The sequence below is a fragment of the Apostichopus japonicus genome, chromosome 2 (assembly GCF_037975245.1).
Source record: "Apostichopus japonicus isolate 1M-3 chromosome 2, ASM3797524v1, whole genome shotgun sequence".
Taxonomy (NCBI): Eukaryota; Metazoa; Echinodermata; class Holothuroidea; order Aspidochirotida; family Stichopodidae; genus Apostichopus; species Apostichopus japonicus.
The window spans coordinates 16,016,421-16,035,703 of NC_092562.1; the positions used below are offsets into that span (position 1 = coordinate 16,016,421).

Below are 19,283 nucleotides of genomic sequence, written 5' to 3' on the forward strand. Positions count from 1 at the left end.
TAAACAACTGTCATGTATAGTTAGCCAGTAAAATTGTCATCTTTGGTCCATTCCGATTAAAAACTTTGTTAGAAAACTGTAAAGGGGAAAGATGTTGTGCATTCAGTTGCTTAATACCTGGTTGATGTAGTAGCTAATTCATTATGCACAAAACCTTACAGGTTGCTTTTAAACACTTGTCTTTACCTTTTACCATGAATAACATGTTTATTTTGTTTTCTCTGTAAAGGTTACCAAACCACCGTGTAAATAATCAAGCTCTCTCTTATCTAGCAATTTGATATTGAATTGTTTGCTTTACATGGCCGTACCCATTTGCACTTCAAGAACCGAGGAAGCCCAATATCGGATAAGCTGTAATATCGAACTTATGACATTTAGAATTTGGATGTGACTGAACTTGTAGCAGATATGTTACACATTAAAAGTAGATAGCTCAGTGAGCTGTTAATAATGTAAGCTCAATATAAAATAAAACTGTTAGCAAACTGCTTATCCACTAGAGAGCCTGTGTAAGAGAATCTGTAAAAGTAAGTTGGCCTGACGTTTCAATCCTAGCAGGATCTTATTCAGAGGCTACTGTAAATGACAAATAATGTAAGGTGTTAATACTTATGGTGAACTGTCATGTAGTGATACAATGCATTGTGGGATAATTGTAAAAGACAGATAAATTTATCAAGTAAATTAAAAACAAAAATCTGTCTGGTGTAGATTAATTGGGCTTGCAAGGCAGACATCTGTAGTCATCCTGGATAAAACTGTTTTCCTCTTTTTTTCTTTCTTTCTTTTTGCCCCTGCTGGTTAGAGATGTTTCTGGTCGATTGAAAATCTTTCCACTTGTAATATTATCTACACTCAGTGTATTAATAACACCACTGTAGGAAAATATCAGGAGGGAGAGAATAAATTGTGGCTATTCTGACTTCTGAGCTTCTAAATCTTAACAGGTTTTCAGGCTGTTCACAAAAATGTTCATCAAATGTGAGGTCTGTTTGCAGCTGTAATACGCTGTACGTACAGTATTGAGTGTAAGGTTCTGGTTTTCCATCCCTGACTATAAAATGAAACCAATTAACTCCATGTACAATTTGGAAAAGTGATTTCTTTTTCAATTTTTTTTTTACAATTTTTTTTAATGTTATCAAAAATTGTCTGGCTGACACAATGAATAAAACAGAATGGAATCATTAATATTTTGCTCATAATTAGCCTTTTTTATTGGGGATGAAAATTGTATGAATTAATTCTTAGTTTGATCGTATTTTGATTAGCCCTCGAATGGTTTGGTCTTGTTGCTGCCCACCGAAAGCAAGAGGATAACTTTACAAATCCAGCTTGAATGACTTGAGGTCACTAGAGAATTAAGTCAAGCTCTGTATTCTAACACTCTGCCAATACGTCCAGATCTCCCTGTCAGACACCGTGCCCTTCCTTCATCTAACGAGGAAGCAGATATATTATATTTAACAAGATGGAGGCAAAGATGAGACAAATTGACTGGCATCTCTTATATTGATGGCCAGAGGGCCTCTGCAAATAAATGAAATACACAAATACTGTCACAATATAGGGGTTATCTATATCATTTTATTGGAACAGTTCCAGTCGCATCTTCAGGCGATTTTTTTCTACCGGGGAGGCTTTAGAATCTTCCCAGGGATTTCAGAGCATGAGATATATTAATTCAATTAGTTGAAAATGTCAAAGGTCATTGAAAGGAACACCACACTAAGATGTGGGATGCAGATGGTTTTCATAGTTTGCCTCTCTCTCAGTGTCTGATCAGTTAGTAAGATTCTTGACTCATCAGAGGACCCAACCTGTTTGCATTTGCTTTAAAGCTACTGTGGAATTGCTACAAGGGTAGGGAATGGCCTTGATACCCTTCTGCATGGCTTGCATTGGTAAAAGTACGCATTCGCCTATGTAGACGAAGCTATCCTCTTCCCACCCCCACCCCCCTACCCTAATTCCCATGTTTTGGGTGTATCTCTTGGTAGTCTGCTTCCGAAGCCTTTTAAGAAGTATGCTTTATACCTCTTGAGTAAAGTAATATGCTTACCTTAAGGTATTTGCTAACCTCTTGAGTAATATGCTTATAAATACCATACTGTATTGAGCAGTATTGAGTTTATTATAAATGCTATAATACCTAGTATGCAACATCCTTACCTCGACTTTCAAATAGCAATGTACATCTTCAGCCCCTGGCGATTGGCTACCAGATTAATACTGGCCAAAGATTAGCCTGCTGGTCAGGCCTCTGCAGTTCTAGTTTACTCTTCACATGTAGAGTCCTGTCACTGAAGGAATATTCATGTATATATTCATGTATATTCATGTATCATCTTTTCATGTATATTCATAAGTTCATGTGTATTCATGAATATTCATGGTATTCATGGTATTTGAGGATATCATGGATAATCATATTCATGTATAATGAATATATTCATGTTTGCCAAACTTGTTTCTCTGCAACTTCCTATAGCTAAGACTGCTTTGATGGATGACTATTTTCATCTACATCATTCCTCTCTTACCTGTCCCCCATATACACATGCACTCTAATCTACCATACCTACAACATACATTGTTATGCTATGCACCTAATGACCTATAGGTCATCACTCTCTGCTGAATCTACCATACATAAGATCTACTGTACAGTACATCAGGTTTCAGGTGTGAAATTTTGATGCGCCTGAATCGGCGTGTGTTTTCATTCTTTGTGGAATTCTTTGATTCATTCTGTCTACCGGTAGTGTCAAGTCATTTGCTATATGACACTTGCGCGTTGCCTTTGGTCTGTTCCATTAAACACCAGAACATAGGGAAAAACATCTCAAGACAATAATAGTTGGAAAAGAAGCAATTATTAACTATTTATTTTCTCTTTTCCATTGTGTATATTTTCCCCAATCAGTTGTTCATTACAAATATAAGAATTAATATATTGTAATTACTAATCCTTATATCCATAATTAACATGAAAGATTTAAACTTCTAAACCCTTTTCTCTCTTTGCTTTTCAGGATACCGCTGGTCAAGAGAGATACAGGACAATAACAACAGCATACTACAGAGGTGCTATGGGTTTCATATTAATGTATGATGTAACAAATGAAGAGTCTTTTAGCAGTGTACAGGACTGGTAAGACATAAATATTAAATTTGTTAAATGAGCAAAATAAATTATTGGTTCCAGTGGGATGTTGAACTAGTTCAGTGACCTCCAGCGGAATACAAGTCCTCTAGTGTACATCCAACTCAGGGCAATAGGTCGGTGGCTTGAATCCCATTCTAACGAATAATAGCTTTGCTCTTCCATATTTCTTTATAAATTCCTAGACTTCTGTTCTTGATATTAATACACTTTTGTTATAATAATTTCCTTTATTCCTCTGACTGTCTCGTTTACAGTCTATAGACTCCGATCCACCCGAAGAACTGGTCTAAGTCTAAGAACTGATTCATTCTTTCACTGCTCCTTCATAATTGAGGTGCTGTAGGGGGGAAAATCCACAATTTAAGAATAGTAGTTTGAAGGTCTCTTAAAATTTTTAAATTTAGGCAGGTTTGCAAGTCACATAAAATTAGAAAATTTCATAAAACATACCATATTCTCAATGCAATGTGCAAGTTATAGGATGGAATGACTGTTTAGATAGAGAAGATTACTAGACAATATTTCTCCAAACATTTGTGATACAGAAAAGAGTGATTCACACTAATGGTTTTTGCTCCACCTCAGACCAGTAATATCCTGTAAAGAAAAGTTGCTATAAAGCAGGGTTGTCCAACCTTTTGCAGAGGAGGGCCACATGGAATGATTATGATGAAGGAAGGGGCCGAATGAACCCTACGCTCGATTTTTTGCCCGAAGCCCAAGGCAACAAAATGTGAGCACTGCGCGCGGAGCGCACTGAATTATTATCCTTCCTGATAAAACAGATGAATAAAGTTCAGCCGCCCCCCCCCCCCCCGTCCGCTGAAAGAGTGTTACACAAACTGACCTGTATGCAGTTTTTTGGACCCAGAAGGTTCGAATGATTGTTTATATAGCTTCAAATTGTTATCAATAAATCTGCTCACTAAAATTTTGCACCGTAGAGCATCTCTGGCGGGCCGGACGCAACCCTGCGACGGGCCAGACTGTGGCCCGCGGGCCGTAGGTTGGACAACCCTGCTATAAAGGATCTCATTTTGTTAAAATAATTTTAACTGGTGCCTTTTGATCATTTCATTGTGGAATTGAGCACATCATCAAATACAGTTATCATTAATATACCATTCAATAAAATTGCTACATTCGTAAAATGCTCTCACCTAGCCATTTACCTTGACTTACATGTCTCAGCACAACAGTGGCACGCTTACTGTTTACAGAGAGCAAATTTGGGGTATATCTAATGTTCAGCTGCACATGTTTTCGAAAACTTGAAATTGTCTGCCAGCAACCAACACTCAGGAGTAGTGGCCTGCAATCATCTTTTCTGCCTTGGGATGCATCCAAGTGTCACTTAAATAATTTCAGAAGCAGTCTTCTCTGGCATTTTAAGTGTTCAGGAAATGTCATCATGACAGGTTTCATTCGATAGGGATTGCAATAGGTGTTTCAGAGTCTCGTTCTGGGTTTATTGAAAAAACCTACTTTACAATTCATAATGTACACCGCATAATATACCCGATAGTGTTGCAGTGTATGAAAGCACAAGGAAACGAAGGAATAAATGCTAACTTTGGTTTACTTGATATGTTGGAACTTTCTGAAAGGACTTTTTTGTCTTGTATTATTTCCTGTTGGACCCTTTGAAATGTTGCAAAAGGTCCTAATGTATGCAAAATCTATTTTGTATATTCATGTATGTAAATTCAAGCTTAGATATTAAACATTACATTTCAACGTGAACGACTGTGTGTGTAGGATTAATCTTGTTTGATTGCCGTTGGGAAAAAATTTGGACTGGCATTTCTGTACATCAAGATGTCAACCAACATTTGTAATCCCATCCTCCCCCCCCCCCCAAAAAAAAATTGTTTGAGCAAAATGATTGATTCCAGGCTCAGCCTAGATATAAAGTGCAGAACTAATTTTTCCATACTCCTGCTTGTTTAAGAAATAACTGTTATTTGTTTAATCAAGGAGAGCCAAATTTTACAGTCCCAAACCTAGCAAAACAAAAATAGAGTAATTGTACAGTATAAAAAGCAAGTGCTGTTTCTGCAATGCAGTCTCCATGGAATGCTACATTTGTGAAATTCCCACCTGAGGCGCAATATCCTTGTAACCATGGAGACAGAACATATAAACATGTTATCAGATCACGAGAGTGTTCATATGCACTTTTCTTTACTTATCCTGATTAAACATGATCATGAGTTCGTCCATATGTGGTTTTGGCCGTTGACCTCACGACGCCCTCGTCATCACACCGCTATCTGATGACGTTATCCCATCTGAACACAGTGTTAGACTAAGTAGTCCAGCCATTTTAATTGATGAGCCTGCAGGGATGTTCAAGGGTCATTTCTCAAAATTCAAAGTGGTATGGAAATACAACCTGTACTGCTAACAGTGTTTTCTGATATGATTCTGACATATATCTGACATATTGCTACATATTTACAAGGAATTTTCATGCCAAAAGTCATTGTTAAAGGGTGTATTTCCATATTCATTTCCTAGTTTACAATGCACATCAAACAACTATAAGCACCACCATGCCATATGCAAAAGTACCCGTGCATTTCAGAATAATGAATTTGAATTTGTGTCGGAAATGGGAGGAGGTACAGTACTGAGAATAAATGAAAAATTAATGAAATATCTAGACTGGGAAATGTGAAAGGTCAGTTGCCTAGACAGTATGTGTTATAAATTGTTATCAAAGGTAACAGTTTGACCTTTCCGAAATTGACAATAATAGCTGAGCTGCAATGCATTCTGGCTAGAGATATAAAAGACACGAAAGGTCAAAAGGTCGTCTGCAGTCTCACTTCACTTCTCCCCATCTGCTGGTTGCTGTCAGAATTCTCTCTGAAATGCATGACAGTACAAAAAGATAACGTTCGTTCATGATCAAAATAATGCATCAGAACTCTGAGTTTTGCATAGATTTCCCTACACATGGGTCTATGACAGAATTAAAGATAGCTCGCTAGGCAAGAATTGAGTTTTGAAGAGCCTTTGGGGTGTATGATTTATTAGTTTTTAAAGTATCTACTGTCAATTCTGAAGTTGAAGATATTTGATGACACACGGACTGATACGTATGATTACTTTGTACTGGCTTTCTTCTCTACAGATGATGAAAAGCAAAAAGCAATAAGATTATATAAATTAATTAAACATGAGTAATTAAATGACTTCAAGTTACAGTGATTGGTTTAAAGCTAGCGTTATTTAGAGAATTAAAAATATTCTTACAACCAGTATTATTAACGTGAATTTATAGCAGTTGGTCCACTCAACCGGTATTAAATTAAAATGGATATTAAGATTAGTCTGCAGAAAACTGTAACATGACAGACACATTAATAAGGTTTTACAAACGTATCAAATGTCAGACTTAATCTAAAAAAAAACCTACTTTTCACTTTTCTTTATAATTTTTAATGAAAATGGACAATATAAGCTAATAACTGAACTGCAATGTTGATTTGAGGTTTTTAGAAGGAGTAGTATAAACTCTTTGATAAAATTCCACAGAGCCGAGGCCCACTTATTAAATTTGTTTTTGTGGTCAACAGATCTAAATGGACTATGCTGACTGTACAGAGTCTTTCACTTTATATGTTTAGTAATTAGGACTAAGAAGAAGGACTCATTGTTAAAGGGTACCCACCTTTCAGTGTCAGGACTGAGGACTCATTTGAAGGGTACCCACTTTTTCTGTCTCTGTTTATGGTTACATTCTTTTCATCTTCTCTCTGATTGTCTAGGTGTACTCAAATTAAGACGTACTCTTGGGATAACGCTCAAGTGATCCTGGTAGGAAACAAATGCGACATGGAGGATGAGAGGGTAATCTCAACAGAGAGAGGCAAGCAGCTGGCTGATCAACTAGGTAAGAATTTAAAAACTTCAGGGATGGAGGTGGGGGACTTTGTGGGTGGGGGGAGGGAGGTTCAGGGATTGGGATAGGGTAGTGGATGGAACAATTGTGACCCGGTGCCCTATAAACATGTCACAATCCTCTGATCATGGTATTTGGTATATTTATAGCAGTATTGATTCCATTTTTCCTATCTCCCATCAACAGACATACATCCATTCCACCTAGCTTACAATAATGCGAGTTGGGTTTTGCATTCACTCGTGTTGACATTTCTCATATTGTGCGTGAAGATGAAGATTTCTAGTTTGATTCTTCCAAGGGCAGCATGTATCTTTTTGTTCTATTTTGGGAAAGTGATTCTACCTTCCACTCTCTGAAAGTGCTGTTATGAAACAGTGGTTCCATGCCAGTCCATGATCCATGCATATACCTAAATGGAAGTATTTGAATACTTAATTAGTTAGAGTAAGAGTGTTTTTTTTTCGGGCGTGGGGGGGGGGGGACCTGCAAGCCAACTGTCTTGTCTCTAAGTTGCCAATTTGGGTCTGTCCTGTTATGAATTCAATATTAGATTACTCTTCCAGGCTTTGAGACATTTAAGTCGTTTTGTACTTTCAAAGCAATACACACTGACTAAACCTAGCACACTCTGCTCAGAGTATCTCACTGATCCCCCGTAATATCTAGTCTGCTAGGTAAATGTGTATTGTCTTCCCAGACCTGAGCTATTCTGGCTTTGCAGGTGTCTCCATCCCGCCAAACCCTCCGGGATGGAATGAAATGTATAAAGCAGGAGAATTGTACCTAGTCTTGCGATCCACTGATTTACTGAAGTGCTATGTGTCGCAATCTAGACAAATCTAATTAGGGATCTCCTTCGTGAATGTCGAAGAAGGAAACGACTTGCGCTGATTTACGCTCGAACAAAGTCAGCAAAGTAAAAAAGATAACACTACAAGAATCTTTTGCGGGCAAATGTACGTACGCATCCACCTCAAACAGCTGTCACGGAACTGAAGTATGCTCAAGGTGATAGAAAGCAATGAAACAGGCTGGTATACCTCATCAGTAGTAGTGCCAGCCTGGGATTTATGTATATGTAGCCACGTACATGAAGTGTTGTGTGTTTCAGGCACTGGAACATCACAGTAACATTAACATATATGACTCCCCACCTGTCTTCTCACAACCCCGGTACCCTCACTCGACTCTGTTTACTCTTAGCATGGTCTCACCCAGTGTTGGTCTATGAGGTATAGACTAAGTAGTCCAGCCCATTTAATCGTTATGCCACAGATGTTCAGAGGTTCATTCCTCAAAACAAAAGAAGAAGGTGGGTGGTATAGAAATGTTCACTTCAAAAGTGACTGGTCACTTTTGGTCTACTGCATCCTTATTCTCACCTCCTCCCCCAACCCCCCCCCCCCTACATCCCTCTCAAACCTCCAAAGTGTCTAGAGAACTATTATAATCAGGATGCTTTAGCTCTCAGTTCTGACATCTCACAGAGACCAAGCAGTCCTTTACAATTACATTTCTCCAGCTCCACAGTGAGTAAGAAATTTTCAATCACTACAGACTGATGCAAATGCAACTTTAATCCAGTATTACCCCATTAGTATACCCTCCACCTTTTTGGGTAAAAGGAAAAATGTCATAAAACCTGATATTGGTGTGAAAATTCATCAAAATATTAGCCCTAGAGAATGAAAATGATATTTTCATAGATTAAAGTTTTCATCCGATCTCTGTTTCTCGTTTTCCTCAGGACTTGAATTCTTTGAGACAAGCGCAAAGGAGAACATCAACGTGAAGCAGACGTTCGAGCGACTCGTGGACATCATCTGCGACAAAATGTCGGAAACAATCGACACAGACCAGAGTTTGCGTCCAACTCCCACAATCACTCCAACAGAACCAGGCAAATCTCCAGCCGACTCAAACTGTGCTTGCTAAAGTTCTCCTGCGATCAGTACATCTCACTAAAACCTCCCGGATTGTCTCACGTACACACACACATACACACAAGAAATAGTATGTGCAAAGTTCACAGTCGAAACTGTCCTGTCTACAATGGGGTCGTTTTCATTTAACGTTTTCTCTGTCTGTATTTATTACACAAAAATGTAACCCAACTTTTGTTTTTACAGTTTTGGCAGCGTCACTTTCAAACGACACTGCCTTTTAATAATGCTGTGTGTTTGTGTTCGGGTATTATAATTTATGTTAAAGGAATTTTTGTTAGTTTTTCTCTTGTTATTATTTTTTTCCCATGATCTTATGACGACGTTACAGTAACTATATTACGGTAATTGTTAAACCGATTTATTGACGTTATGTCCCAAGATTTGAAGAGTAAAGAAACAAAATAGAAAACAGAGATGGTAGTCAAAAGGATAAAATATCTTATGAGCAGTTTGTAAAATTGATTGTGCTATTAGATTGTTCCAACTCTCTCTCAGTCGGTCATTCATTTCTTCCAAAAATGGAGGTATGATTTGGAAATTGAATAGCAACATGGCGATGCTTTTGACATTCTCATTTTGCTCATGATTCTGTCAACAGATGTAGTTTGTATCATATTTATTATAGATAAGTACTATTGTAACTGACAGTACCAACGTTTCAATCAGTACCACCATAAATTATTGTCAGCTCATTCCAGCATTTTCTTCTGTCGTGAGTTTTGCTCCCATCAGCAGATGCTTTTGCGTCATATTTCTTTTTTTAGCATGTCTTGTATTACCGAGCCCGTCAATCCAAGTTATATTTTATCGTTTATTAGAAATTGTTCACATCTTAGAAATTTGGAGAGCTGTAAGTTCGTGAAGTAGAATACAGACCGGATTAAGTTTCATTCATAACACAAAGGATACCATGGAAACGAGCTTTTTGAGTTTGTATTCTAGCTAGGATATCCTAAGAAGTAAAAAGTTTCACAAAAGCAAGATGCTTTGTAATTTGTTACATGAATTTACAGGTTATAGGTTGAAGCATGCATGATTTGACTTAAACCATATAAGCAATTTTGCAGTCTGGTTCAAGCAATTTGCTTTCAATTTTCAACTTTTTTCCGAGCTACTTTAACTATAATTCTGGACCAATGATAGATCTCTTGCAGTAGTATGTCTTTCTGACTTAGTAGTCATTCCCAACAAGTGATGTGCAATTTATAGTTTCTTTTTCCATTTTTTTTTTTTTTTAAAAACTACTTTCAAACGAGTCATTTTCGTGTATACAAACACCTCGTTGGAGAGTTTTCTCCCATTTTCCATTTTCTCTCTCCTTTTTTTTTTCTCTCTCCTATATTTCTATTCTCTAAGAGTAATTCTCTCTGAAACATAAAACACAATATTATTACCAGATTCCATTGTAACCAAACTTGACAAAAGAGATATTAAAATACCCTATATTTCCACTGAATGCCGATGACGATGGACGTCGACAACGAAGGGATCGTGTGGTCGTCATATCTTTCCGATTGATTCCATTGTTTCAAGAGATGAAGTGTTTATCTTTTGGAATGATACTTGTCATTCCTTATTGCAGATGCAGCCAGCATCACTTTGTATTCAGCCAATAGAAAACTAAACAACAATGTACTAAGCTGCCTATTTTTGTCTCAGCTGAGACGGATTCTTTATCGTAGACACACTCAAAGCGCAAATTTTATCGCTGGGTTTGGTCGGGTATTTTTTTTTTATTCCCCTATGGAGCAAGTCACACTTGTATACAGCAGGCATGACCTTATCATCATCCACTGCAGTACTTTCTTCATCAGTAATGCAACACACTTGATACGGTCGCCATGGTAACTTTGACATCAGAAGCACACTCATAGGGACGGCTTATATATTGCCAGTCGTAATTGCTTTACCTCTCCCAAGGAATCAACGTGTTAGATTTTTTTTTTTTATCCCGTCTTGCGCGTTGCGGTATATTCATGACTGCTCGGCGTAAGTGGACTGCCGAAGGGAAGCTGTCGTTTGTAATAAGCTGTGCAAGAAAATACTCGAGTGTGTTTTCTCCGCTAGGAAATTAAACTGATTATAATGAAGGTGGAATATGTTTGCGCGGAACCTAGGTTCCGGAGGTACTGTATTGAATACAAATGTGGTACGTGAAAGCTGCTGCGGTGTATACTTTCATATGGTCTTAAACGATTAGAATATTACTTTGACAAGAACTAGAGGTATTTTAGTTTGTGGTGTACGTATCGGTGGGTTGCTGTTTAGGTGTAGGAATGTGCTAAATATACTGTTAAATGCTAGAAAGATAGAGAGTGAGAGAGATCCAATACTGTACAGTGCTGGGTACTTATTACTTACCTGCTCTGCACAACTATCGCACTCTCTCTATCTGTAATGTGTTGTGTTTAAAAGATAATTGTAATAAGTACTTAGCTCCCTCAGCATAAAGTATGCTCTTATATAAAAAATATTTTTTGTTATAAGGTTTCTTACATGTCTTTGCACAACTGTTACACTCACACTATCATATCTCCAGAGTAAATTGTAACCAGTTAGTACTGTTGTCTTTTCAATTGAAACAACTTGCAATTTGCTTTCATCTATAGGTCCAGGCTAGGTTTTGTTCTTCTTGCTTCTATAATCAGAGATATGTTTAATGAACATGATTACCAATGCCAGAGATCACTGCCTCGGGACACGAATGTTCTGATCATATCACATTCCCTTTCATTTCGGATATCTCTTAAATCTTCCTCATTCCTTAATCTCCATAGCAACGAACCAAGAGATAAAACCCTTAATTAAAAATATGCCACCGAGTATGCCACGGTCTTGTAAACAGATGGATGTGTTCTCATACCTCAGCGAATATCATTAGAGAATTTACACGTAATAATAGAAATTACTGGCCACATGTCTAGAACCAGTCTGTTCGCATTGATAAACTGCTACCTCGTTGCTGTAAATTATGCAATGGATGTCCCCAAACATCATTGATTTAGATACATAATGTGTGATTTTTTGCTTGATAGCTTGTGGTTGTTTGTCGGGTGTGCAGAAAATCTTTTCATTTTGGAACTAGATGATGATTTATTATCAGTTATCAGGATCAGTAAGTTGAGTACCAAACAATTCGTACATACTCTTGAGCTACTGGATACTGGTTTTTTTTTCTTTGTCTGTCAATTTTGTAAAAAACAGAGCAACCTCTTCATAATAATTAAAAGAACACAGAGGCAAAAGTGCTTCAGTGTCTCTTCCAAGAATTTTCTGGCGATGCCTCTCACCCCTCCATTCCCCCCCCCCCCACCTATGCTCATCATGATGTATAGCATACTACTGTACAAAATAAAATAAGAATTTCGTTTTTAGGCATATGATCAAGAATGCTGCATTACATACTTTTAAGCAGATTAAATTGAAGACTTGTTCTACATCAAAAACTTTGCCCAGAAAAATCCATAAGAATGCCAACACTATGAATGAAACTAAGGAAACAAAAATCTAATTCCACTAGCTTTTTCCGTCAAATCGTCTTGAAATTGTCTTCGCTGAGACTTGTCCATTGAGGCCATTTTATCGATTATTTTGGAGTCCTAATGGAGTTTTCTGTGGTTTTACGGATCTAATGGTCGATCATTTAGAGAGAAATTGAGCGTTCTCTTTTCTATTTTGTTTCTTCATTATCATTTTACGAAGGCAGTAGCTAGAGTACTATCATCTGAAAGACTAGGATTTTATGTAAACACACTTTGCGTGAAGTATTAGATAGGTCATCAGTCAAACCAACGACTCAAAAACCGCTGAAGTGATAAGGCTTGGATAGATTTATCTTTGATCCCATTCTTGGTCAAATCTGCTTTTAGGAATAAAGGGAATAGTTTGTAGGTGAAGGTCCATTTTTTTATTATTCGTCGTCCAAAAAAAAATATCACTTTTGCCATTCGTGAAGAAGTCCTTATGAAAATGAAAATTTAGTGGAAAACTGGAAATGACACTGCAAAATGGTGTATGCACCAGACGTGGTAAAGTATAACAGTAAAAAAATGGTCATATAAAAAAGACAGCTGTGAAAGTATGATGTATATTTAGAACAATGGAATTGATGGGGAAACAACAAAGGGGAATCTATTGTTTGAGGGGGAAAACTTTGCATATCATTAAAATTTGGTTTAGTTCCAAAAGATTTAATAAACCTGCAAGAGTGATGTTACTCTCTAGAAATCTATCTAAACTTAATATCAAGTTGTTAACTAAATAATGTTACCTTAATGTTAACTTATAATGTTAAGTTAATAATGTTAGGTTAAAATGTTAACATAATAATGTTAAGTTAATGTCAATTTCTCTGTTGCCCCCCCCCCCTCTTGTGTCTCTCTTTTATTTTATTTTATATTGTTCTCAAGGGTTTGTGTCTGTCTAAGATGGTGAGGTAACCAAAAAATTCAGTCCCATTTGAATGTCAAGTTTATATCTTACACAGCAATACAAACAAAAGGTAGTAACATTTCATGGAGGGTGAAAAAATGGCTACATTTTACAAAAAAAATTATTTATGTATTATATTTTTCCCTCATATGGATATGATTTTCATCAATAGTTTATTAATTGTCGGGGAAAACAAATGGTAGCGTCTATTATCAAAACCAGTTATGGTATAATTGCAATATTTTATTTAGAGAATGAAAGAATTCTTGTATGATCGTTTTAATTGAAAGTTAAGTAGATTCATTAGTCTTTTAGGGATGGAGAAAAATGAAATTATGTCTTAAAGAGGGAGTGTAACTGACATTTGTGTGAATTTGTAGAAAATATGTCAAAATGCATTTTTTTTTTTTTTTTTTTTAATGTTGAGAGCCATTCATAAATTTATAGTCGTCAAACTACAGTTATTTCGTGACAACCTCTTTCCTCTCCTCACAGTCACCGTGCCACATGATATCATAAAAAAAAAATCATTATTATTTAGAAACAAATATAACTTCATTGTTCTGCATTTTTTACTATACTCTGAAGAAGTAAGTACTTTTGTAGCAAAAATACTAACAAATGAAACTACCTTTATTTAACTTGGTTTTTTTCCTTCGTAAATGTTTGTATCATCTTATATGAAAATGGTTCATGGTTTTAGGTTAATTAAACTAACACAGATGTGAAATTAAATATTCCATATATAACCCTTTCACATGTGAATTTTTGGGATTTTTTGGGAGCTCTTGAAATGTCACTGGTCATTTTATTTATTCAAACCAAAATATTAAATGAATGAAGGAATGAAACATATTTGTTATCCAGGGGAACATGATGTCATGTGAGTCTATCGGAAAGTATTTCCATGCTACCGGGAAGGTACAATATGAAATATTGTCAAGCGATCCATCATCTACAGTATTGATAGCCACTCGGCAGATGAACGTAGACGGCCAAATAACATTTAATGGGTTTTTGCTTCTTTTCTACAGAATGATACATGAGAAAAGGTAAAATAAGATGAGAGGGGGAGGGGGATGGGAGGGGGGGGGGTGCTGTGACAGATTAATGTCTTAGTTTGGCAATTTGTGTATTCTAAGAAAGTGCAATCAATAATCATAGTTCTTTCCTTTTATTGTTTTCAATAATTAAAGCGAAGAAAGAAACAAAGAAAGAGTTCTCTATTTATCACTTAAATCATCTTTGGGCTGCAATAGAAAATGATGTGATTCAATTCAGTATATCACACATGAAAAAATGTCTTCATAATTTATGGCTCACTCTTTAATACATTTTTTCCTCATGGCATCTTCTTTCTCATTACAGTCTCTGCCACTGACTAATCACATTTTCTCTTCTGCAATATGAAGTTTTCACTTTCGCTATTTTGACGGTCTAATTTATCACTTTCATGGCCAAAAGAATTCTAATCATTTCTTACTTACATTTGACATATTCCCTCACTGTCTTATTATTTTTGGGGGGGGGGTGGGGGAATATTATTCTGCTTTTTATGTATGTGTGTGTGTGTGCGTAAGAGGAGAAGAGTATCTAAAGGTTGAATAAACATTAGATTATATTGTAGCCACCATACTCGTCTCGCTGGCCCTGGCATTTATATTCCTGATTTGATATAAATTAATTAGACCGCTAGAGATGTATTTTTACCTCTGGACATGAATATTCATGAAGCATTAAGCATTAGGTGTGATCCTTTATGACAGCTGGGATTAAGCATGTCTGATGCGATTTTGAAGCTTCATGTTGTCAAAAAGGAAATGTGCACAGCGATTGAAATGAATGCAGTTATGGTAAAGAAACAAAATTTAAAACTGGCATTTGTTTGATTTTCCTCCTCTTTAATTTATGCAATTCAAAGGTATCAAAACCATTGATGTTCTTTCAAATTGTGCAATTTGATGATCTTTCCAAGATGGTAAAATAATTTTCATCTATTCAACAAAATGTCAGTACTCGCTGATTTGGACTGGGTAAGATTAACTTCTTCAAGGAGAATTGAATAAATACAAATGTGAAAACATATCTTTAGGAAGGTGATTGATTGGGATCGCAAATTTCCTTTCACTGAAAGATATGTCCTTATTTTGGATCCACCCCCTCCCCCTTCTTCTTCTTCTTGAATTATTGAACATATTCTAAGATAACAGAATTGATGTACTAAAAGAACAAAAACGTAATTTTCCATCAATTTTAATTGTGATGCTTGACGTTGTGCAGTCATTCTGTGACAACGCGTTATGAGGGGATCGGCATTATTGAAATTCAAACATGGGATGGAAAATTATTTTTTCGTTGTTGTTGTTATATATTTGAGAAGATGTCAACATTTCTATCCAATCATAAACACTGTGTCATCTTCGTGTAAATATCGACGTTTATGTGATGTTGCTGCCTCTGGAGATCAAAACAACCCTTCCATCCTTTCGATGAGTCTTAGTTCAATATAAATAACTTCAATGTAACCACCCACAACTAATATTTCTCTGCCATGACAGATAGTACAACTTGATGTTCAGTAGTGTTAACTTTTCTCTTTCTTTGTTTTTGTTTTTTTTCCTCTCATTCTTTGTATTATTCTGTCAATTTAACATATTTTAGGCAATTATTATTATTATTGTATTTGCTGCTTATTTATTGGTCGAATATGAAGTATTAAATATTAAAATATATATAAGTATCATTTGTGGAAAAAAAAAGAAGAATTTGTGTAACATCTCAGATATTTAATAACATTATTGGGGTTTTGAGGTAAAAAAAATAAACTTTAGAAATATGGCTTGTGGAATATTGTCATGTTCTGTTGTGTTTGTATAATATGGTGAAATTACCAGATATTAAAGAAATTAAGCAGTTAATTCCCTCAAACAATTTGACTCTCTGTTTTATTTTCATTTTCTTCGTCTTCATTTTCTTTAATGTGTTTGTGAAACATTAATGTACCTAGTCTTCCTAGACACGGTTATCGAGGGTTAGAACTTTTTTTACCCCCATTTTCGCCTGTTTTGGTTTAAGCGCTGCTCGAGGCAGTTATTTCACACGTCACTGTGACAGATATTAACAAAACAGGCACTTAATACTTTTCAGAGGAATGTTTTTTTGTATGTATGTATGCATGTATGTACGTATTTTAGATCCTCCTGCAAGCAGGAACTCGCGAAGAAGCCTCATTGGCTTATCAAAGCCGCAAGCTGACCTAAGTCAGTCTCTTACATTCATATCTAATGTCCATGATTATGAATTGTCAATTGTCAACTCTGTAACTGGAGGACATAAATTGATCTTGGTGTGACTCAAACCGGGGACATTATGATTGGAAGGCACCAGGCGTTAACCACTGAGCTAACACTCCGTAGACGCCGGAATGACTAAGTTGTTAGAAACAAATTATAAAAAGTATAAGAAATTCTTCAGGGATGCCACTTGATGTCTGGTCTTAAGTTTCCTTACATCCCAAATTGTCTAGGTTTGTCACTCAGCAGTCTTGTATGGAGTTTATGACTTCTCACATGAATTCTCCAAGATGAAAGGACTCAATCAGACTTGTGACATATTTCCCCTGTAGAGATTGTACTGTAAGCTGAGTCACCGACTGCATAAAACGAGTCACAACTTGAGTCACTAACTTTCAAAAGGGATTAGACTCGAATAAGTCGGTCAATCTCTTCCCCAGAAAGATAATCAAGTGACTCTCGTCCATGACTCGAGTCAATAAAACCACTGGTTATGACCTGACTTGACCTTAAAATGAAATGACCCATTACTACTCTGCTGACTCGACCGCAAAATACGCTGACTCATCTGACTCATTGAAACTGGGAAGGAGTGGTTTGGGGGGGGGGGGGGTGAAGGAAGTGTAATTGGGGAGGGGGATTGAAGGGGTGTTTGAAGGGGAGGTGAAAAGCAGTCTTTTACAAAGTTTCATGTTGGACACTATTTTGAACATGAAGAAGACACTTAGATCTCAAAATTTGAAAATGGAATGTTAGGGCAGATGAGTAATCTCGAATAGGTCTAATATAGAGAACCTTGCAGCGTCCTCTTATGATGATAACAGGTGCATGGACCCTGACACAGGTGTGAAATTGGAGGGGCACGGATAGGGCAGGAGCGATACCAGTGCTTAGTGGTGTTGATCATGCATGAAAGTCATAGCTGTGAGAACTCATCAGAGGCATCATCCGTCACACCCACCCCCCTACCCCACCTTAAATACCTCATCTAATATAAAGATATAATGACCGCTAGTCTATATCAGTGTTCTCGTATTGATTAAAATCTTTGCTGTTGTGTGGATGACAGTATGCCATTATGTGAGTGCTACAATTTAAACGAATCAAGTGGATAAAAAGAGTCAATCTAAATCAATTTATCTTGTAAGGAACTCGCCTTCAGATCAGTGGCGGCGGAACCAGGGGGCTTGGGGGGGCTCAGCCCCCCCCCCCATAATGAAAAAGTTGAGGGGGCAAATGCATGATAAGCCCCCCCAATATTTACCAAGGCTCCGAAACGTGCATCTGCCCATTTTTCAATGCATACTTGTCGATCTGTCCGATGCACACGTATACTATATAGGTGTAATAATTTTAGTAAATCCTGGGGGACCCTCGGCCCGTCCCCTGGCTATAGACCTTTGCGAGTACACTACGAGTAATAGCTACTCTCTTAAAACACCATCGAATATACAAATTACAATGTTTTTACAGATTTTTACGTGCAATCTGAGAAATTGCACGCTTGAGACCCATATTTTAGGGCTAGGTATTCGCAGCATAACACACTCGGGAAGTGCCGTTTCCGGCCATCTGGGGGTTTGACAAACCCAAAATTTTCTTGTACGCTCCGCGCCAACTGATGGTGGCGCTCCGCTTAGATAGTCTCCCGCATTAGACCCCCCCCCCCAATAACTTTCCCGTTCCGCCGCGCCTGCTTCAGATAGGTGAATGTCTCTTTCGGAAGAACTTAACAAATCAGTTTTGAGCCATGTGAAGTGTATTAATTTTGCCTATCATAACGATTTTTCTTCTGTCTCTCTCTCTAACCCTTTGGGTGGGGGTGGGGATTGGGGGTAGTATGAAAGGTAGGCAGTGTATGAATTGACGAATCCTTTCTAACAACATTTATGTCAAAAGAAGGTCATGCATGTTTAAAAGAGCCTTACCAGTAGCAGGCCTATTGTAAAATCATTCACTTCATGCATGCGTCCCTGCTTTCGTCACTGTTCAATGTTCATCATTTGTCTCGTAAATATATACATTTACAATGCATATACCTGTAGCTCGAAAATTTGAATAGACTCTGTTCATAGACTGGTACGAAACGTATTAGTGTCACTTATTATTTCTTTACTCAGAGAGATACGACCACAATATAGATGTACCATATCGAACCGCCTCCAACACTTAAATCCCGTTCCCACTTTCCAAACGTAAGCCCAGTAGTTAGAAACGTCCGCCACTCCGCCAGCCTCCCGGTCTATGGCTATCAGAATCAGTACATATAGGACTACACCTTGGCAATAATAGCAAAGGGATATTTGCCCATACCCAGATAATTCAAATACACACCATTGGCCCAGATTCCGAGTATATAAAGGACCTACGGAACTTCAGTAAAACATTTAGTGCTTTGGGGTACGAAGGAAAGGACATTTGTACCAATCTTTTATACAAAGATTGTCTGTACAATGAATACATTCTATCTCCATTTCTAACCGTTCATTTTAATATGTTTACTTTGTCATCGATTGAGTTAAGTTACC

At 37.0% G+C, this 19,283-nt stretch overlaps 1 protein-coding gene across 3 annotated transcripts in view; it reads left to right on the top strand.

Moving 5' to 3' along the window:
• Window positions 1–16,393, top strand: part of LOC139979729 (ras-related protein Rab-3-like) — a 60,598-nt gene extending 44,205 nt beyond the window's left edge. For all 3 annotated transcript variants that reach the window (XM_071990793.1, XM_071990789.1, XM_071990788.1), the window contains exons 3-5: window positions 3,039–3,157; window positions 6,949–7,073; window positions 8,833–16,393. In XM_071990793.1, the coding sequence (XP_071846894.1) occupies window positions 3,039–3,157; window positions 6,949–7,073; window positions 8,833–9,020 (432 nt within the window). In that variant the 3' untranslated portion in view covers window positions 9,021–16,393. The remainder of the gene's footprint in view (window positions 1–3,038; window positions 3,158–6,948; window positions 7,074–8,832) is intronic.
• Window positions 16,394–19,283: the final 2,890 nt, after the last annotated feature.